We start from the raw sequence: 19,674 nt of genomic DNA on the forward strand, positions 1-19,674 counted from the left end.
GAAGCCAGATGCAGGAGTCCCTCCATTCTACTTCCCCCCAAGCCGGCACAGCTCTCAGCCCTCAGCAGGTGACAGCCACCCGGCAGGGACACCCACGCCCATCCTTACCCTCTCCTGGCAGGAGTGGCCAGCTGATGGCTGGGCAGAAGGCACCCCTCAGGATCTGATACAAAGTCTCAGACCCAGGTTTCTGGTGGGCTGCAGCATGGCTTCCCCGAGAGCTGACAGGCACAGTCCTCATAACCCCCACACCCTGCGTCCACCGCACCTAGGCTAGGGCCACGCAGAGATGCTAATCTGCGCGGCTGGTGGGCGGGGTTCAGGAGCAGCTCGTGGGACCTTTGGGGCCTAAGCCCTCTGTGTGTCAACTGCCCATCAGGTGGGTTTCCCAGAAAGGGCCTGCCAGCTATGGGTTGGGTGACTGTCCAGGGACCCCCAAGGCCCCAGGCCCTTGCTGCACCTCTCCTCCATGGTGGTCCCCATGTGCACGCCCGGGGCTATGGGCCTCCCCTCCCATTTGATTTTTGGGGGAACCTCCCCCACCCCGCACAACCTCTGAAGTCGCAATTCCATCCCCACAAGCCACTTCCACCGCCCCTCCGGGTTGCCATAGAAACAGCGCTCCCTCCTCCTCCTTCCCGCTCTGTTTACTTTGGTCGGGGACTGCGGCAAAGCCTGTCTGTCGCATCCAGCGTGGTGGGCGGGGAGCCAGGCCACTCGGAACCAGATCATTCCGGTTCAGAGCGGCTCCCCCAGCCCGGAGCCGGCACAGCGCTGAGGGGGTCCCAGCCCTGCGAGGGCACCCCCAGACTCCCACCTGGCCCTCGGCCGGGGACACTGGTGCGACACCCCCCTGCCAAGCTCCGCCATCTCCTGCCACGTGGTCACTCCCCTTCCAGAAGCTGAGTTTTGCCCTGGACGGGGACACAACCCCTGCTCGCGCACACAGCCACGCTCTTGGTGGCCAGGCCACCCCTAACTTCTGCTTGGGTTCGCAGTTCCTAGCTTTCCCCGGTGGAAGCTTCCTGAAGGCAGGGGCACCCATGCCGCGGGCGGAGCCCTGCAGTCGCGATGCCCACGGCCCCGTCACGGTCCGGCCCTGGCCGAGTGCCCGCTAGGGGGAGGTAGCGAGGCCGCCCGGGCGGTTCTTGGCGATGCTTGAGCGCCAGCTGGAGGCCACCTTGCTGCCCTCTGCAAGCCACTGCAGGTCTGGGCGTCAGGTCCCCAGCCTCCTCACGCCAGCCGCGACTTGGCTTCTCCAGGACCTGGAAGGTCCTGTCAGGGAGACCCCTGGACCTCAGAGAAGGCTGGGGTATCCGGAGCAGAAGGCCGTGGAGGACCTTAGCCAAGAACCCCTTGCAGGACCGCAGGGATGTTCAGCCTTTTTCTCGGCTTGGAGGGTCTGGGTGACTTCCTGGGCCAGCCTCTTACCTCAGGCTGCTTCGACCTACCAAAATTCTGTGAAATGGGTATAAGACCAATACAAGTTTGGAAGAGAAAGTGAGCTGTGCAGGCAGGCAGGCAGGCAAAGGCTGGCTCTGTGGGGAGGTTATTTTCATCAGGGAGTGCAGGGGCAGCTCTGAGCAGCCCTGCTATTCAACAAGCTCCTGGTGACATCTTTGAGGGCAGTGCAGGATGCGAACATGAACCATGACCTGCCCTTGGTCTGCTCAGGATGAGGTCCAGCTGCTGAGCACCAGGTGCCCGTGGACCTGGGTGTGCAGAGTTCGTGCACACCCTTGGCTGTCAGGTGACAGTCCCTCTCGGCTCCAGGAGGACACTGGCAGGAACAGCCGGTTAACCTGCTTCTGACAGGTGCCAGTTTGCCGTACTGCCGTAAAGCTCCTGGCTTGAGGGCCCAGGTTGGCTGTGTCCCGGGCTCCCACACTGTCGGTGCCTTGCTCTTCCCTGGCCCTGGAGCTGAGTAACGGGCTTAGCTGCCCTGCCTTCCTGGCCAGGGCTGCAAGGCCCTCCTGCTGGCTCGCTGCACACACCTGAGGAAAGTGGCTCATTTTGCATTTGGGACTGCAGGCTGGATGCCAGGCTTGTGCACACCGCCCACGGGGACTTGCTGGGTGTGCCAGGTCTGTTACTCAGACCCTCACCGCCTCTCCCCTGCCTGTGAGATCCGCCAGTCATGTCGCTGCTCCGTGTTGAGTGGACAGGATGGTGGGGACAGGCTCTGGGCGACAGGATACAAGCCACACTCACACCTCGACAGAGTGGGCATGATTTTTGAAAAGTGCCTCAAGTTTCTCTTCACTGGCATCCAGGACTGGGCTTCATTTTCCAATTAATTAATTAGAGGCAGAGAGAGAATTTCTCCATCTGATGGTTCCCTCTCCAAACACAGCAGCTTGAGGCTGGGCCAGGCAAAGCCAGGCGACAAGACTCAATCTGAGGGCTCCCCATGCGGGGCAGGAGCCCAAGTATCCGAGCCAGCACTGAGGGTGTGTCATCAGTAGGAACCTGCAGGCAATGCGAGCCACACTAAACCCAGGCACCGGGAAAGGGGTGGGGCAGCCCAAGCGGCAGGTCAGCTCCCTGCCCCCATGCACCTCCAGGATGAGGAACTCAGAGATGCTAACACTCCAGCATCCCTTGTGAACCCCTGACCGTCACCGCCGGCCCTCATCAGACACGGGATCCACGAGCTTCTGCGGAACTGGACCAAGCGCTGTGAAGAGTCTGCCTGCGATAGGGAAAGAGAAAACCAAGCAGACCTCCTCTGGTCTTTCCCACGGCCCACCCGGGTGAATTCTCTTGTCTGGGGCAGATGTGTGAAGCAGTGGCTGACTGGCTGGGAGGCCTGCAGCCCACACCGGAGTGCCTGGGGGTCAAGTCCTGGTTCTCCTCCTGACTCAAGCAGCAGCAGTTGGACCCCTGTTCCCCACATGGGAGACGTGGAGAGAGTTGGTGGCTTCTGCCTTTAGAGGAATCTGAGTGAGCCAGTGGAGGATGGGTGCACACACACACACACACACACACACACACACATTCTCACTGCCATTCAATGTTTTAAAATAAATCTGACAATAGCAAATGCTTTTAAAGTATAATCTTTGGGCCCGGCACGATAGCGTAGCAGCCTAAAGTCCTCACATTGAGCGCGTCGGGATCCCATATGGACGCCGGTTCTAATCCCAGCGGCCCAGCCTCTCATCCAATTCCCTGCCTGTAGCCTGGGAAGGCGGTCGAGGACGGCCCAAGGCTTGGGACCCTGCCCCCGCGTGGGAGACCCGGAGGAAGCTCCTGGCTCCTGGCTTCGGAATGGCTCAGCTCCAGCCATTGCGGTCACTTGGGGAGTGAATCATTGGACGAAAGATCTTCCTCTCTGTCTCTCCTCCTCTGTATGTCAGCCTTTCTAATAAAAACTTTTTTTTTTAAAGATTTATTCATTTTATTACAGCCAGATATACACAGAGGAGGAGAGACAGAGAGGAAGATCTTCCGTCCGATGATTCACTCCCCAAGTGAGCCGCAACGGGCCGATGCGCGCCGATCCGATGCAGGGAACCTGGAACCTCTTCCGGGTCTCCCACGCGGGTGCAGTGTCCCAATGCATTGGGCCGTCCTTGACTGCTTTCCCAGGCCACAAGCAGGGAGCTGGATAGGAAGTGGAGCTGCCGGGATTAGAACCGGCACCCATATGGGATCCCGGGGCTTTCAAGGCGAGGACTTTAGCCACTAGGCCATGCCGCCGGGCCCATAAAAACTTTTTTTTTAATAAAAAAGTCGGGGGCGGGGTCCAGGTTTGGCATGCCCTTGCCTTGTCTGGGCAGATGTACCAGGCGGTGACGTGTCACCCAACAGGTTTTGGAGGGGGAAGCATCTGGAGCGCCAAGGCAGAGCCAGCAGCTGTGGTCTTCTCCCCAGAGGATCCTACACAGAGCCCGTGGACTCCTCTGAGGGCTTGCCCTTGGATCATACAGTCACCTGCCTCTGTCAAGTGTAGGTTCTGTTTTCCAATCCCCTGGTGCCTCTTCAGTACTTTAGAAAGGTCCTAACACCCCCACACAAACTTGTCCAGTGGCCATCAGGGGACCATGGGATGGGACAGGCAGGAGGAGGATGGCCTGCCCCCAGGCTGATGTCCTAACAGGGAGCCCTGTTCTGCCACAGGTGTTCGGTGGCAAGTCCGGGGTGGGCAGGATGGAGGAGCTGATGGGAGGTGGCTGGGGCTGACGCTGTGTCGCTTCCGTGAGTTCACGCACGCTCAGATTAACACCAGACAACCAAGGTAGCCTTGAGTCTAATAGATTTGGATAAGATTTATTGATCAGACTGTTTTTAGAAAACCAACAGCAAAACACTGACAAGGTACATAAATACAGATTGGACGTTTTGGGGCAAATTCACTGTGTTTCCTACTGGCTTGTGGGAAACCGGGTCAAGTGGGACAGCTGTCCTGATCCTACGGCATGCACACCAGACGGCAAAGGGACGTGCACGCGCCTCCCGGGGCCATGGCTAAGCGCTCTCCAGAAAAGCCAGCAGCCAGCGGCCTGTGCTGGGCCCTCACAGTGCGTGCGAGACAGGCCGCCCTTCTCGCCTCACTCCCTCCAGCAATCTGCCACTGCTGGGGGCTTTCACAGGGAGACCCCTCACTCCCCAGCACGCGAAGGGAGCCTCGTTCATGTTGTGGGTGAGCAGTTACTGCCGAGTGAAATCACCCTCTTCTCTGAAAAGTGCCTCTGACACCCTGCACGCTGATGCAGCAGGGCCTTTAAAACACTTCTTACAAAGTTTTTTAAAAAATTAAAACCATGAAAATTGCACTAAAAAGATGAGTATCACTTCTGAAGCACAACTCAGGACTTGGGAAGAGGTGACTGCCCACTGACCCGAGTGCCCACAGAAGGGAAACGCCCTGGGCACGCGGAGCCAGCGGCAGGTGCCCCGAGGCGCCCCGAGAGGCCCAGGGCGCTGGGAGCAACAGCAGTTGAGCTAACAATGGCAGCTTCAGGGTGCTGTATGAGCACAGGCCCAGAACTCTCACCCGCCAGGAGCTCAACACCGGGAAATGAGGGGAGGGCGGAACAAAAGGAAAATCGTTGCTGTGTTTCTTTTCTTTCTTTCTTTCTTTCTTTCTTTCTTTCTTTCATTCTTTCTTTCTTTCTTTCTTTCTTTTTTTTTTTTTTGTGCTACATTAGAATGCTGGCAGTAGACAACCCAATAACCTGTGCTACTTCACAAACATCTGTAAGAACACACAAAATTACACTGGCTTTATACGGTAAGATCACCAACATAATCTTAGAGGACAAATCCGGCCTTTCTATACACCAAGCTTTGTGACTAAAGGAAACAAGCCCCACAAGATCACAAGAAAATCAAGTACCTGCTAAAGGTCAACACACTATGTTCAAGTGAAGCGACTCCCCTACATCACCGCGGAAGCTGGGAGTCCTGTAGGGACTGGCAGGGGCTGGGCAGGGGCTGGGCAGCGGCCGGCAGGGGCTGGGCAAGGGCCGGGCAGGGGCCGGCAGGGGATTGGCAGGGGCTGGCAGGGTTGGGCAAGGGTGGCAGGGGCCCGGCAGGGGCTGGCAGGGGCTGGCAGGGGCTGGGCAGGGGCCGGGCAGGGGCCAGGCAGGGGCCGGGCAGCGGCTGGCAGGGGCCGGGCAGGGGCCAGCAAGGGCCGGCAGGGAGCCTGCCTCCAAGGCTCAGGGTTGCACCACTGGCCAAGCACAGCTCATCAGGCTGCTGTCCGCCGGCTCGAGCCCCTCTGGGACTTTTCCTCCTTCTGTAACATATCCATCGCCTTCTCCGACTGGAAGAGTTGCGCTCTTGGAGCAGGGAGGAAACACCTGCTCTGTAGAAAAGTAGAGACACTTTGCATGGATTTCAAGGATCTGTGCTTTACAGTTGCTACTCTGGCAGCTGCTGCGTCCCTGCTAACACACCTTCTGCTCAGCAATGTCACTGTGCTACACATTATACCGTTAAACCTCGCTATCTAATAATAAGTTTTAGAGCATGTTATTCAGGTCTGAACAAAAAAAGAAAAAAAAAAGGTGCTGCCAGTGAAAAGGGTTTTATTTGGCCCCTGAAGAATGGTTAAAATTTGAGTATTCTGCTTCGGCTTACAGCTTTCACAAGATGTGGAAAACATCTTATTAAACGAAGAAATCAATATTTTCTTCATTTAATCAAGTACTGACATTCCCAGATAAATTAGTACATACAAGGGTGACCTGACAGTATTATATATTAGATTTCAATTCTCCATTTAGGAAACTCCTTAAGGGTAGACTTCCTATTCCAAGGCAAAGCATGCAAACATGATACAGTACAAAGATGATGAGAAGAAAAAGAAAGAAACCCCCTAAGGCGCCCACGGGACAGCAGCTCTCAAGATCTGAAGCAAGAGAACATGGCCTTGAAAACCCAGCTTCCCCAAGAGCCAGTCCGTGACCCGGAAAAGGCCTGGTACACTCCATCTCTCAGGACAGACACCCAGTGGAGCCCGCCTGCCTCAGAGCCGCACCTCACCTGTATAGTTCGATATATAATCTCTATCCGTTTGTGTTTCTATACATTGCACTTCAATGTGCAGGACTGCAGAACACAGCTGGAGTTTCTCCAAGAGGCAGAGAAAGCGCAGGCAGCAACTCTCCCAGATCAAAGCAGCAGAGTGCAAGGGATTCCGAGTGCTGGCTGCAGAACACAGCTGGAGTTTCTCCAAGAGGCAGAGAAAGCGCAGGCAGCAACTCTCCCAGATCACAGCAGCAGAGTGCAAGGGATTCCGAGTGCTGGCTGCAGCAGGACGAGAATGTCAGGAGACCCTTCTAGTACCTTCCGTCATCCACACACAGTTTCCTTTGGCATCTAGAACATGCGCACGTGTGCGCCCAGAGCACTCAAAGCTGGTCGTACCACACCACTGTCACCAGTACCGGGCGACAGAACAGACATCCTCATCCGAGGACACGCACTTGGAGGATGTTGGCAGGTCGTCAGGTGTCAGCAAGCACGGACTGAACCGCATCAGGCCCTCTCTCCAGCTTCCTGGCGCAGCACAGCCTGAGGCCTGATCACACTCCAGGGACTACGACAACCTACAGGCCGAGGACTTGCCGCGGCCCCATCTACAGAAATCCCTGACAACACGCCTCTTCTACCTCCTATTGCAAGGCCGCCCTGATTTGGATCATTCCCCACCAAACAGCCACATCCTGTGTGCAGCTCAGGGCGCAGCTCAGGCCGACTCGCTCCTGAGCAAGCCAGGCTAGGCAGCGGGTGGCGAGGGGTGCAGGCTGCTAAGAGGTCGGGGAAAGAGGAGCTGCCGTTCCTTGCCTCTCTCCAGAGGGCTCCAGCAACTCCAGCCCACACCAATGGCACGCAGAGGGCCCAGGAGGTGGCCTGGGAGGCAGGCCAAGAGTTTGCCCTCCCTAGAACTGACACTGGATGGTAACACTTCAGCCATGACTCAGAGGTGATTTTAAATCCACACATAAGCCAAAGAGATCTCTTCTGAGACGCAGGAAAAAGAAGAGTGACTTGCAGAGCTAGGTGAAGAGGAGACACTGAAAGGAGAGCTGTGCTCCCGTCCCACAGGCGTCCCCGCTGCGAGGGACTGCGGGGGACTGCGGGCAGCCCTGCACTGGTGCCCTGAGCACGCCCTGGACTGTGGCCTCCGGCGCCTCAGCCTCCAGCCATCCGTGGCCAAGCTGCTAAACACACAAATCAGAACTACAGTTTCATACCAAAAGGCAAATGATACTGTCCTCCCTTCCTGGTGCTGATCTTCAAACAACACGGTGTTCTTCAGGGTGATCTCTGGCTTCCCCTGCAAGACCTGGACCAAAGACTAGACTCACAGCCTCGTGCACATTAAAGCAGAGAGGAGAGAATGCAGCAAGCTAGGAGCAATCAAGGATGGCTGCCTCCGGAAGTGGCGATGACCCGGTCTGGAGACCGCAAGAGGAGGCGTGCAAAAGATGGTCGGAGCCAAGGCAGCAGCCAGAGCAGCAGGGCCGTGGCAGGAGCACCTTCTCTCGCTCTGCGCTCCTCTGGCCTGGCATCGGGAGACCTGAGGCTGCGCAGTGAGGGTCTAGCATCCCCTATGAAGAAACCAGAGGCCGTTACCACTGCTGACAAGCCCAGGAGCACTTCACAGCTACTGCACAAGAACAGCTCTGGCCACTGCTATTCCCCAACTCCAAACACCGTGGTGCCGTCACTTCCGAGGGCACAGGCTTGGGAGCACCCGTGTCTCCTGGCAGGCCGCTGGCACCACTGCTGCCACCACCAAGGCAAGGGGGACACTGGCGAGCACTCGCAGCTGCTCGGCTTTCCTCCAAAGCCCCAGGGATCCACCTGTGCCACGAGCCGCCAACCCTGCCTCCTTGCGCAGACGCAGCTCGGCAACACCTGGCTAAACACTCGGCTTTCACAGCAGCCTTCAAGATTCCAAAGCTCAGCTTCTTCATCCTGTCCTCCAAACCCCTCCTTGTTGTGGCTGCCGGATTTTAAAATTACTTCAGTTTTACTGATGATAGGGTCCCTGCACAAGTCCCCTCAGCCTCACTGAGAAGGAAGGACAACGCGTGTGCGTGCGTGTGTGTGCGGGCGTGTGTGCTGGGCAGGAGAAGCGCATGGGAAGTGTGATGGCCATCAACTTAAAACCAACGTACAGAAAGGCATCTGATGTATTTTCTGAATAAGGCCTTGATCAGGGTAACCAATCCTCTTTGTAGCACATTCTACACTGCCCATAAATAAAGGAGTCTCTTTAAATTAACATTTCCAGAAGCGATGAGCAGTTCACGAGTGTTCATTTCAAGCGCTCGATGAGTCCCTGTGTGAGTCCGAGGTGTAGCAGCTGCGTTCGGGAAAGGTGTGCGAGGTCGGGGAAGGCCGCAAGGAGCTTCTCCCACGCCAGTTCCAGCAGGCTCGGCACCACCAGCCAGATCTTAAACAGCGACCCAGTCCGCTTGTTCTCATGGATGTTCACCACTCCTCCATGGATGTACATGCAACCAGCCTGGAAGCAGTCGGGACAGGGCAGTTCAGATGGAGCAACACGCGCCCACGCTGAAGACCCGGCCAGAACAACGCACAGTAGGCCGAATCGCGACGACAAAACCTAAGGATTTCTCACTGCTCCGGACACAGTGTAGAGACGGATCAACAGGGCTTAAACAACGAGTGAGTTACCTGGGAAAAGCTGCAGCCCGGCCCCACACTCCGTGATCAACTCACTTTCTATTTATCAGCATTAAACCAAAACTACATGAAGTGCCCCAGGCGCCAAGTGCTGGGACTTCCACAATGAAACTGTCTAGTGGGATCTTCGACTTCAGTATCAAGGGGGGGAGACCATTCTGCCCTTCCAGGGTGCACCTCTGCCCTCAGTGGTAGGGTCCAAATGCCGCAAGCAGCATTTCTCTTAGGTTTAATTTTTTTTTAACAGGGCTGGATGGAGCATTCCCTTCCGTTTTCTCAGAGGAAAACCTAGCTTTGCAAAGGTTAGAAACTGTGATCCAAAGTCTGGCAACATCAGGATCTTTTTTCCTTGCTAATCTGCCTGAAAAGATTTCCTCAGCGTCTGTAGATACACAGGAAGACATGAAAACCAACACTTACAGGTGTAACAGCCGCACAGTGAAAGTACACGGGCTCAGGCATCGTGGCTGGCAGCTTCACCCACTGGAAAGTCTGCAGGTTCAACTTCCAGATGTCTCCCAGGATCACTTCCCCATTATAGCCTCCACAGATAAACACATCTACCACAAAAAGCAGAGCCAGGATCACAACAGGATGTAAAGTGCCAAGTACCCCACACAGCTGGCAGGTGGCCGGCCAGGGCAGTGAGCAGCCCACACCACAGGACTTCAGCTGTGTGGTGTGCCACCCTACGGGCATGTCCCCCCACCACACTGGGACACTAAGTCAGAGCGGCGCGCCTCTGGGGAGGCTTCGTATCCCGGCTCTCCAAGTCAAGCAGCTACAGGTTCCAGGCACAGAAGGCAAATGAGCCAGGGAGCCCAGGGAAGGTGAAAGGAACACTCAGCCTTCCCAAGAGGCGATGCCCGTGAGCTCGCGCCCACGGCGACCTCAAGGGACTGAAGGTTTCCAATGGCCACATCTTCCCTTTTTTACAGAGAAGCTGGAAAGCAAGGGTTTTTGTTTTGTTTTGTTTTTCTGAACACTAGCCACTAACGTAACGAAAGCTTAATACACACATGAGTTTAAACAAAACACCTCTAAAGGCTTGCAAACTGTCCTTTGCACTAAGGTGCCGGGAAGAACGCACATTTATCTGCTCACAGAGATAAATGCCCTCCATGGAGACAAGCACCCCGAGGAGCAGCGTTTACCGCAGTCCGTCTGGGAGCACAGAGGTCCTTCCAGCCCTTCAGCCTAAAGAGCAGGATCTGAAGCTCCACGCGACCTGCACAGTTCTGGGTCAGGAATCCAATTCCCCGGGAGATGCAAGGCGCTGGCTGGTTTGTTGTAAAAGCAGTTGGATGTAAGTCATTAGGTAACTATGTTACCCAGGCTTGGGGACTTTCCAGCTAAGTGCCCAGGACCAAGGTGGTACTCCCTCTGCACGGTGCTTCGCCTCAGAACCCAATGAGCACATGTCTTCAGTCGAGTCTAGATTGAGCTGGAGCCAATGCTTAATTAAACTCAGGAATGACACCAGAAATTCCCTTGGTTACGATCCGAGCAAAATTTTAACATACAGCTCCATTTTCAGAGCTGCAGAACTAAGCAACACTTTGTATAAATTTTATCCAAAAAGTCTCGTTGTACTAGAAATGGCAACATAATCCTAGCTAAATCTGAACGCATCTTCTAAAAAGGATACGGGCTATCAAACTCATGTATACACACTTCCCTCCCAGAAAAACTTCAGTCAGTATATCAAACCATAAAATAAGCTACAAATTAACAGACTGGAAGGTTATCCAAAGGAGAGTCATTTATCATGTTACAAGACTGGCTGCAGCTGCTTTTTGAAGCCAAACACTGCCTCTGCTGTCACACGGCCAAAGAGGGAGCTAAGAGTTCCACCTGGCATCAGACAGAGATAAACTCTGGGGAAACATGCTGAAGGCGTTATAGGATTTGGATCCATTGTCCCTCAAGTGTCCACTGTAGCCATGCCTAGATGATTAGCACTGTGACCTTAGACAGACACCTGCGGGGGAGCGGACAGACCTTCAGTGATGCAATAAAACCCGCGTCCGCACTGGTTTGCATTATGCAAGAGACGCATGGTCCCTTGGGCTTCTCTTCAGGGTTAGGGAGCAGAACCAAGGTCTCAGGGCAAGACTCCTCCTCAGAGAGGCTGTAACCAGAAGACAGGACACTCCCAGCAGGCCCGGTTACAGAGAGGAATCAAAATGTTCTTTAGAATCCTTACCACTTTTGATTTGAACACAGCTGTGACACCTTCGGGCTGCAGGAAACCCTGTCGAACACACAGACACAGGGATTCTGTTATTCACAGAAACACTGGAAATCACGTCAATGTGTCATAGTAAAAAACAACTCAGAACAATCCTTCCGCTGCAGTAAGCCAACAGTGCCGACTTCAGAAGTCCTGAGAGCCCCGTCCAGCAGTGCAGGGAAACGGGGGGCAGGCACCAGGAGCCCCCAGCCCTCGGAGCCGCAGGCAGGCACTGAGCAGGGCTCCCATCTCCCACCCCGGGCGGAGTTCCACACTTAGGCCCTCTGCTCAGTCACTGAGAAAGAATGTGAAGCGGCTCAAGGAATGTAACTGCCAACACCGGTTCAACAGATATTTTACTCGCCAACTCCAATCACTTTTTTCCATCTCTCAAACAAGTTTAAAATACACATGCTAAAAATAAATCAATCATTTACAGTTACCTATTTTGTCATGGGGTTTTGTTGCAATTTCCTCCCATGCATTTGTCTCAAGGTTGTATGCGTGGATCTTGACGGGGAAAAAAACATATACACAGAAATAAATAACTGTAATTTGAGGTAGCCTGGACAATGGCTTTCTGCCACGTTCTGGGGCAGGAGCGCGGCACAGCAGTTGGGGTGCAGCATGGCACAGCGGTTGGGGTGCAGCCACCCCAGGAACACCTGGCTTGCTTCCACTTCCTACTAGCTAGCACTCAGACACAGAGCAGCTGAGGGCTCCGGGGCCTGGGTCTCTGCCCCCGACAGAGCTGAGACAGAGTGCCGGCTCCCAGGCCCCGGCCTGGCCCAGCCCTGCTTGCTGCTGGCCTTCAGAAAGCGAACCAGTGGACGGATCATCTCCTTAAAAAAATTGATTTACTTTACTTATTTAAAAGACCAAGTTACATATAGAGAGAGGGAGAAAAGAGAGGCAGAGATCTTCCACCTGCTGGCTCACTCTCCAGATGGCCTTAACGGCTGGGCCTGAGCCAGATGGAATCCAGCAGTCTGCAACTCATCAAATACCAGGAAGAAGCTTAGTCTGTTATACCACGACGCTGGACCCTCTGACTTTCAAATAAAATAAAAAGAAAAAAACAAAAATTCTAATTTTAGAGCCCATTTAGGTTCATAGCAAAATTGAAAAGAAAGTACAAAGATTTCCGTGATAGAAAACTGGACTTCAAATAACAGTGTATGAAAACATGCACTCTTGGTTAAAGTCTTCCTTCTTTGCTTTTGTTTTTCTGTGACCTTTTCTAACTCTGAAATGAGACCAAAAATTAAATAAGGTGGTTGAAGATTAAAAGCACATACATGATTGCAATTTTTAAAATTCACATTAAGGGCCTGGTGGCGTAGCCTCATGGTTAAAGTCCTCGCCCTAAATGCGCTGGGATCTCATATGGGCGCCGGTTCTAATCCCGGCAGCCCCACTTCCCATCCAGCTCCCTGCCTGTGACCAGGGAAAGCAGTAGAGGACGGCCCAAAGCCTTGGGACCCTGCACCCGTGTGGGAGACCCAGAAGAATCTCCTGGCTCCCAGCTTTGGATCGGCACAGCACCGGCCGTTGCGGCTCACTTGGGGAGTGAATCACCGGACGGAAGATCTTCCTCTGTGTCTCTCCTCCTCTCTGTATATCTGACTTTCCAATAAACATAAATAAATCTTTTTTTTTTTTTTTTAAAATAGAGCAAATACACAGGACAGGGCATATACTAATTGTTGTTTTCTTTTTTTTTTTTTAAAGATTTATTTTATTTTTATTACAAAGTCAGATATACTGAGAGGAGGAGAGATAGAGAGGAAGTGGAGCTGCCGGGATTAGAACCAGCAGCCATATGGGATCAAGGCAAGGACCTTAGCCACTAGGCCATGTTGCCGAGCCCATAAATAAATCTTAAAAAAAAAAAAAGAAAGAAAGAAAATAAAGTCAAGCAGAAAGACAGCTTCCATTTACTCGTTTATTCTCCAAAGGCCTGCGACAGCCAGGGCCGGGCCAGGCAAAGCCAGGAGCCCAGAACTTCAGCTGGGTCCCCGGGTGGGGGAGCAGAACAGAAGCACTTGAACCATCACAGAGGTGCGGGACGCACACCTGGCCCTCTCACACGGGGCGTGGGCTCCCAAGCCACGACGCCGCTGACACAGCAGACGCTGCTCTTTGGAAGCGTACCTTGTTCAAGGAGTAAGCTGTCCAGGACGTGCCGCCTCCCAAGATGTAAATCCTCTGACCGTCATGTGCAATTTCATGTCTGTATCTAAAAATAGACAACAAAATGTTTATAACTAAGTGAAAACTTCTCTAAAATTCTGCTCTAAGAGCTTGTTTTCTAAAGATGTCTACTCATTTTATTTGAAAAGCAGGGCAACCGAGAGACAGAGACAGAAACATCTCCCATCCAATGGCCACAGAAGCCAGGTCTGGGCCAAAGCCGGGTGTCAGGAACTCCATCTGGGTCTCCTGTGGGGGAGACGGGGCCCTAGTCCCTGAGCCACCTTCCGCTGCCTTCCCCAAGCTCATCTGGGAAGCAGAGTAGCTTGAACGTGAACTTCCCATCTGATGTGGGATGCTGGAGTGGCAGCAGAACCCACAGCACCACAAGAGGTAGAAAAAGAGGAGGAAAAGAGAGAAGGAGAGGAAGAGACAGAGAAAGGAGAGGAAGGGAAAGAGGGAGAGAAGGAGGGAGAGGGAGGGGAGGGAGGGAGAGGGGGGAGAGGGGAGGGAGAGGAGGGGAGGGAGAGGAGGGGAGGGAGGGGAGAGAGGAGAGGAGGAAGAGGGGAGGGGGAGGGGGAGGGGGAGAGGGGAAGGGGGAGAGGGGGAGGGGAGGGGAGAGGGGGAGGGGGAGAGGGATCTGTTCACTGCTTCACTCCCCAGATGACTGCAATGCTCAGACCCAGGCGAGGCTGAGGCCGGGAACCAGGCACCCAATCCATGTGTTCCCTGTGGATGGATGGCTATCAGATCCAGTTACTACATACAACATGAGATCCACTAGTGTAAATGGACACCCCTAAGCTTTTCCATGCATCATTATTTGTAATAATAAATGACCAGAAATGGTCTAAGTGGTAACAACAGAGAAATGGTTAAGTTACAGAATACGCACAAAATGGCCTAGTGTGACACCGTAAGAACAGACATAAAGGGTTAGCACACTGAGAACTGCTTCTCTCCCCTCTCCTACTTCAGAAACTTTTTGTATCATTAACCGTAAGAAATATCAGTTACGTAAGCGCATATAAGCCATCGACTTAACATCTGACATACACACAAGATTCGCACAGAAGGTAATTACAAAAGGTAATCTAAAATGTTAACCTTGGTTATCTCTGAGTCTAGATTTTGTCATTTTCTTCATTTTGCCTATTTGTATTTTCTAGATTTTGTATCATTTTTTATGATAACTTTGAATAAAGTGGGAAAACTATCACAGTTCTCAAAAGTGACCTGATGGGCCCAACGTGATGGCTCAATGACTAAAATTCTTGCCTTGCACGGATCGGGATCCCATATGGGTGCTGGTTCTAATCCCCGCTGCTCCACTTCCCATCCAGCTCCCTGCCTGTGGCCTGGGGAAGCAGCTGAGCACAGCCGAAGGCCTTGGGACCCTGCACCCATCGGGGAAGACCTAAAGAAGCTCCTGGCTTTGGATCAGCTCAGCTCTGGCTGCTGCAGCCACTTGGGGAGTGAACCAATAGAAAGATCTCTCTCTCTGTGTCTCTCCTTCTCTCTGTAAATCTGCCTTTCCAAAAACAGTAAATAAATCTTTAAAATGCAATCTGATTACCTGTAATTAGAGACCCCAGATTCGGGACTTTCAAAGGAAGATATTCGGTAGGAACTTTAAAAATTCATACAGAAGGTATATTTGAAGAAATTTACACATATTTCAAAGTTTTGCTTACAAATAAATTTATCTTTTAATTTCACTTTTCCACAAACTTTTTGAAATACCCCAATATTTAGCAGAAAATCATGCTACACGGGGCAGTGACTACGGCAAAAAAGACCTGCAGGAACTTTCAAGTGAGCCGTCTGGGAGGAAGCTAGACCATGCACAGCAAGTTGCAACAACACAGAATACTGCGTCAAATGTCAACAAAGGGATTCAAAGAAGACAACCAAGTGAAAATGCTTTGAAAACTCACCCTGTTTCCTCCCTTCCCTAAAGGCCCTACTGCCGGCAAGAGCAATTACATCAAAATGATTCCACACCGCTCCCTCCTAGGTTCTCTCCTGGCGCTCCTGCAAACACAGCCCACCACTGCGCTACAGCCAAGGCAAATCCTGCCTTAGCACTCACATGCCATGTGGCTTCAAGACAACCCAGAATCATTGGCTTAATCTAAACAGAGAGTAAATATTTGCTTATTGGTTTTGCTTTTAACCTATAGGGGGAAAAATCTCTTCAAGTTTTTCAGTGAGATTAATTTTATTTTAAGAGATTTATTTATTTTTATTGGAAAGGCAGATAAACAGATAGAAGGAGAGATGGAGAGAAAGATCTTTTGCCTGCTGGTTCACTCCCTAGGTGGCCTCAATGGCTGGAGCTGGGCTGATCTGAAGCCAGGCTGCAGGAGCTTCTTCCTCGTCTCCCATGCGGGTGCAGGGACCCAAGTCCTTGGGCCATCCTCTACTCCTTTCCCAGGCCATAAGCAGGGGAGTTGGATGGGAAGTGGAGCAGCTGGAACTAGAACTAGTGCGTGTATGGGATCTGAGTACATGCAAGGTGAGGATTTAGCCACTAGGCTATTGCGACGGGCCCTGAGCTATATTTTAAAATGAGGCTACTGGTATTAGAAAGAAAAGTACAAGATCTAGGACTCTTACTAGCAGGCAACTAGACAGAACCATTTCATGCTCGAACGCTGAACAGAGCATTTAAAATCAGTGACCTTTTCAACTAGCCACACATCTAGCCCTGCTTGACTACCCACTTCACCCACCCATCCAGGCACCCTGTACCCACCCATAAGCCATCCGCCCACCCACCCCTCTATCTATCCATCCACCCATTACCCACCCATGCATGCATCCATCTGCCACCCAAGCATCCAGCTCCACAAGCATCACTGTGGGTGTAGCACTGTGACCAGTTCCGGGGACATGTAAACAACCCAAAGAACACTAATATGCAAAATACTAAAAGAAATAAAACAGCAAGTGCAAAGTAATTTTTTCTATCTACCAAATACAATTTGATTTCTTCTCCAAAGTGTTAATATCTTTCTAAAGACTGAAATATAAGAGGAAATATCACCAAAAAATTGTACAGTTCTGGTGAATATACCATTTTCTCATCAGAAAACCTCCTGTTGCTGACTGGGGCCATTCTGACTAAGGGCGAAGGTCTCTGATGTTATCAACACGTGGAAGGTCAAGTCTCAGCGAGCAGAGCGCTCACCTCTCTTCCGGCAGGTCACAGGAAAGGTTGTTGGGCTTGAGCTGTGTCCACTCCCTGGTGTTGAGGTCCAGTTTGTGCAGGTCGGTGCTGTATATGTAGCCGGTTGTCCCTCCAAACACATACAGGGAGCCGTTGATGATGGCCATGGCCTGCGCAGCGAGAAGAGGTAAGCAAGACGGACCTGTTAGTGCTGACTGAAAAGCGCTCTGCACGGGAGCCAGGGCAGGGAAAGGCACGGTGGGGGTTACTGTGGGTCACTCCGACTATACTGCATCTCCCACTGGTTTGCGGGAAGGCCAAGTATGTGCTGGGCAGAATCAGGCTGGACTGCAACACCAATGTTCTGTGTGGAAGACAGGCCTGGAAACAGAAATGACCCAGCAAATGTAACCACCAGCATGTGCATAAGCTGACTGGGGCGACAGACGGTGCCAGACCCTGTACGGGCAAACACACATGAGAATCAGGTCTAGGATCACCTCAGACGAAGTTTCTTTGGAGATCCCTCCGACTAAACTGCTGATCTCAGAACCCCAACCATGAAGAGATTATGTCAGCAGTAAATTCTGAATAGATTTCATCATGATTGAAACGGTGAGATTGGCAGCAATTCAGAACTGTTGAACTATCAAAACTGTATGAGCAGGACCCTCAGAGCATGCCTCACATCACGTCGGGGACCTGGGGTGGGTGGGAGGCTGGGTGGGGCTTCTCCCTTTGTTTCTCCCCTGACCCCAGATACAGAAAAAAAAAAAAAAATGTTAATGTGGAAACAATGGTCTGACCCACTTTCCTGTAGCCCTTAACCCTATGTGCCCTAATCAACTATGTAAAGATTATCAAAACAAAATTTTTTTTTTAAAATGTGCTTTGCTCATTATCAGATACTGCGAGTCAGGTTTGATGAAATTCTTTAGTTCTTTTTAACGTTTTAAAATACCAGGTCTCCTTTTTAAAAAGACTAAAGATATCAGAGGACTTGTACATTACTTTTAGACCCTGGAGATGACCTTTGGAAAGGTAAAACTTTAATCAACTGGAAAACAAGTTCTACCTACCCAGGACTGGGGAGACATGGTCCTTAGGGGCCTGCCCAGCTAAGGATGCAGACACTGACATAAACACCTCTACTGCAAACCACCTCTCCTTCCAAGCTCTGTGCAGACAAGCTGCTCTTAACAGGAAGCAAACAGGACAACAAGCACCAGCCCCTGGCAAGCAGGAAGCCTGGAGGCATCGACCCGAGGCACTGACCACCTGCCACTGACTCCGCAGTGTAAGCTCAGCTATCCACGATGATGCTTGCAGCTCACATGTCTCCTGGGGAGGACAGAGGAACTAAGATACCATAGGACCTTCCGAGTAAGAGCTCACCAGCTGTTTATCAGTACTAACATGAACTCATTGAGAAGGAAGTCAACATTTGGTCATTTTAAGCTTAGCCTGATCCTAAGAGCGCTCCCAATCTTTCTGGATGTAACTTCTTCTTTTTTTAAGATTTACAGAATAAGAGGAGACAAAGAAAAAGATCTTCCATCTGATGGTTCACTACCCAAATGGTCGCAACAGTCAGAGCTGAGCTGATCCAAAGCCAGGAGCCAGGAGCTTCCGGGTCTCCCATGTGGGTGCAGGGTCCCAAGGCCTTGGGCCGTGCTCGACTGCTTTCCCAGGCCACAGGCAGGGAGCTGGATGGGAAGTGGAGCTGCCGGAACTAGAACCGGCGCCCATATGGGATGCCAGCACATGCAAGGCAAGGACTTTAGCCACTAAGCTACCATGCCAGATCCATAACTTTTCGTTTTCTCCCTGTCTTATCCTCTTTTTTAAAAAGATATATTTATTTTATTTGAAAGTCAGTTATACAGAGGGGGTAGAGACAGAGAGGTTTTTCATCTGCTGATCCATTTCCCAAATAGCTGCAGTAACCAGAACTGGGCCAGTCCAGACTGGAAACCAGGAGCTTCTTCCAAGTCTTCCATATGAGTGCAGAAATCCAAGGCCCTGAGCTATCCTCCATTGCGTCCCAGGCCATAAGCAGAGAACAGGATTGAAAGCAGAGCAACCAGAACCGTAATTGGCATCCATACAGGATGAGGGTACCACAGGGGGAGGATTAACCTGCTACGCCACTGTGCTGGCCTGTGGGTTTAGCTTTTCAAACCAGGAACCATCTACTTTACTAATTATGTCAGAAAGTTCTACAGAGAATCCTACCACTCTGAAAAGGGTGGAAACTGCACCGTACTAGAGCCCAATTTCTCTGTGAGAGTGGGGGACAGAGACATGGTTCTAACACTTAAAGACACCTGTTTTTAGAAATAGATTAGGGTCCAACGAAGTCCTCACCTTGCAAGCACAGGGATTCCACTTGGACACTGGTTCATATCCTGGCTGCTCCAGTTCCCATCCAGCTCCCTGCCTGTGGCCTGGGAATGCAGTCGAGGACGGCCCAAAGCCTTGGGACCATGTACCTGCGTGGGAGGCCTGGAAGAAGCTCCTGGCTCCTGGCTTTGGATCAGCTCAGCTCCACCCACTGTGGCCACTTAGAGAGTGAATCAATGTCTGTCTTTCCTTCTCTCTGTGAATCTGACTTTCCAATAAAAATTAAATGAATAAATAAATAGATGAAAGAACTAGATGAAGGGCCTAGCATGATGGTTTAGTGGCTAAATCCTTGCCTTGCAAATACCAGGATTCCCTTTGGGCGCTGGTTTGAGTCCTGGCTGCTCCACTTCCCATCCAGCTCCCTGCTTGTGGCCAAGGAAAGCAACACAGGACAGCCCAAGGCCTTGGGACCCTGCACTACATGGAAAACCTGGATGAAGCTCCTGGCTCCTGGCTTTGGATCAGCTCAGCTCTGGCCGTTGTGGCCACCTGGGGAGTGAAC

The 19,674-nt window shown here is 52.1% G+C and overlaps 1 protein-coding gene across 2 annotated transcripts in view; it reads right to left on the minus strand.

The window, feature by feature from the left end:
- Positions 1-8,633: 8,633 nt before the first annotated feature.
- Positions 8,634-19,674, minus strand: part of KLHDC10 (kelch domain containing 10) — a 42,942-nt gene continuing 31,901 nt past the window's right edge. For both annotated transcript variants that reach the window (XM_058654897.1, XM_058654898.1), the window contains 6 exons: positions 16,788-16,936; positions 13,556-13,640; positions 11,845-11,911; positions 11,375-11,422; positions 9,589-9,728; positions 8,634-8,986 (listed from right to left, as the gene is read on the minus strand). In XM_058654897.1, the coding sequence (XP_058510880.1) occupies positions 8,777-8,986; positions 9,589-9,728; positions 11,375-11,422; positions 11,845-11,911; positions 13,556-13,640; positions 16,788-16,936 (699 nt within the window). In that variant the 3' untranslated portion in view covers positions 8,634-8,776. The remainder of the gene's footprint in view (positions 8,987-9,588; positions 9,729-11,374; positions 11,423-11,844; positions 11,912-13,555; positions 13,641-16,787; positions 16,937-19,674) is intronic.

This window comes from Ochotona princeps, chromosome 25 (genome assembly GCF_030435755.1).
Source record: "Ochotona princeps isolate mOchPri1 chromosome 25, mOchPri1.hap1, whole genome shotgun sequence".
NCBI classification, from domain to species: Eukaryota; Metazoa; Chordata; class Mammalia; order Lagomorpha; family Ochotonidae; genus Ochotona; species Ochotona princeps.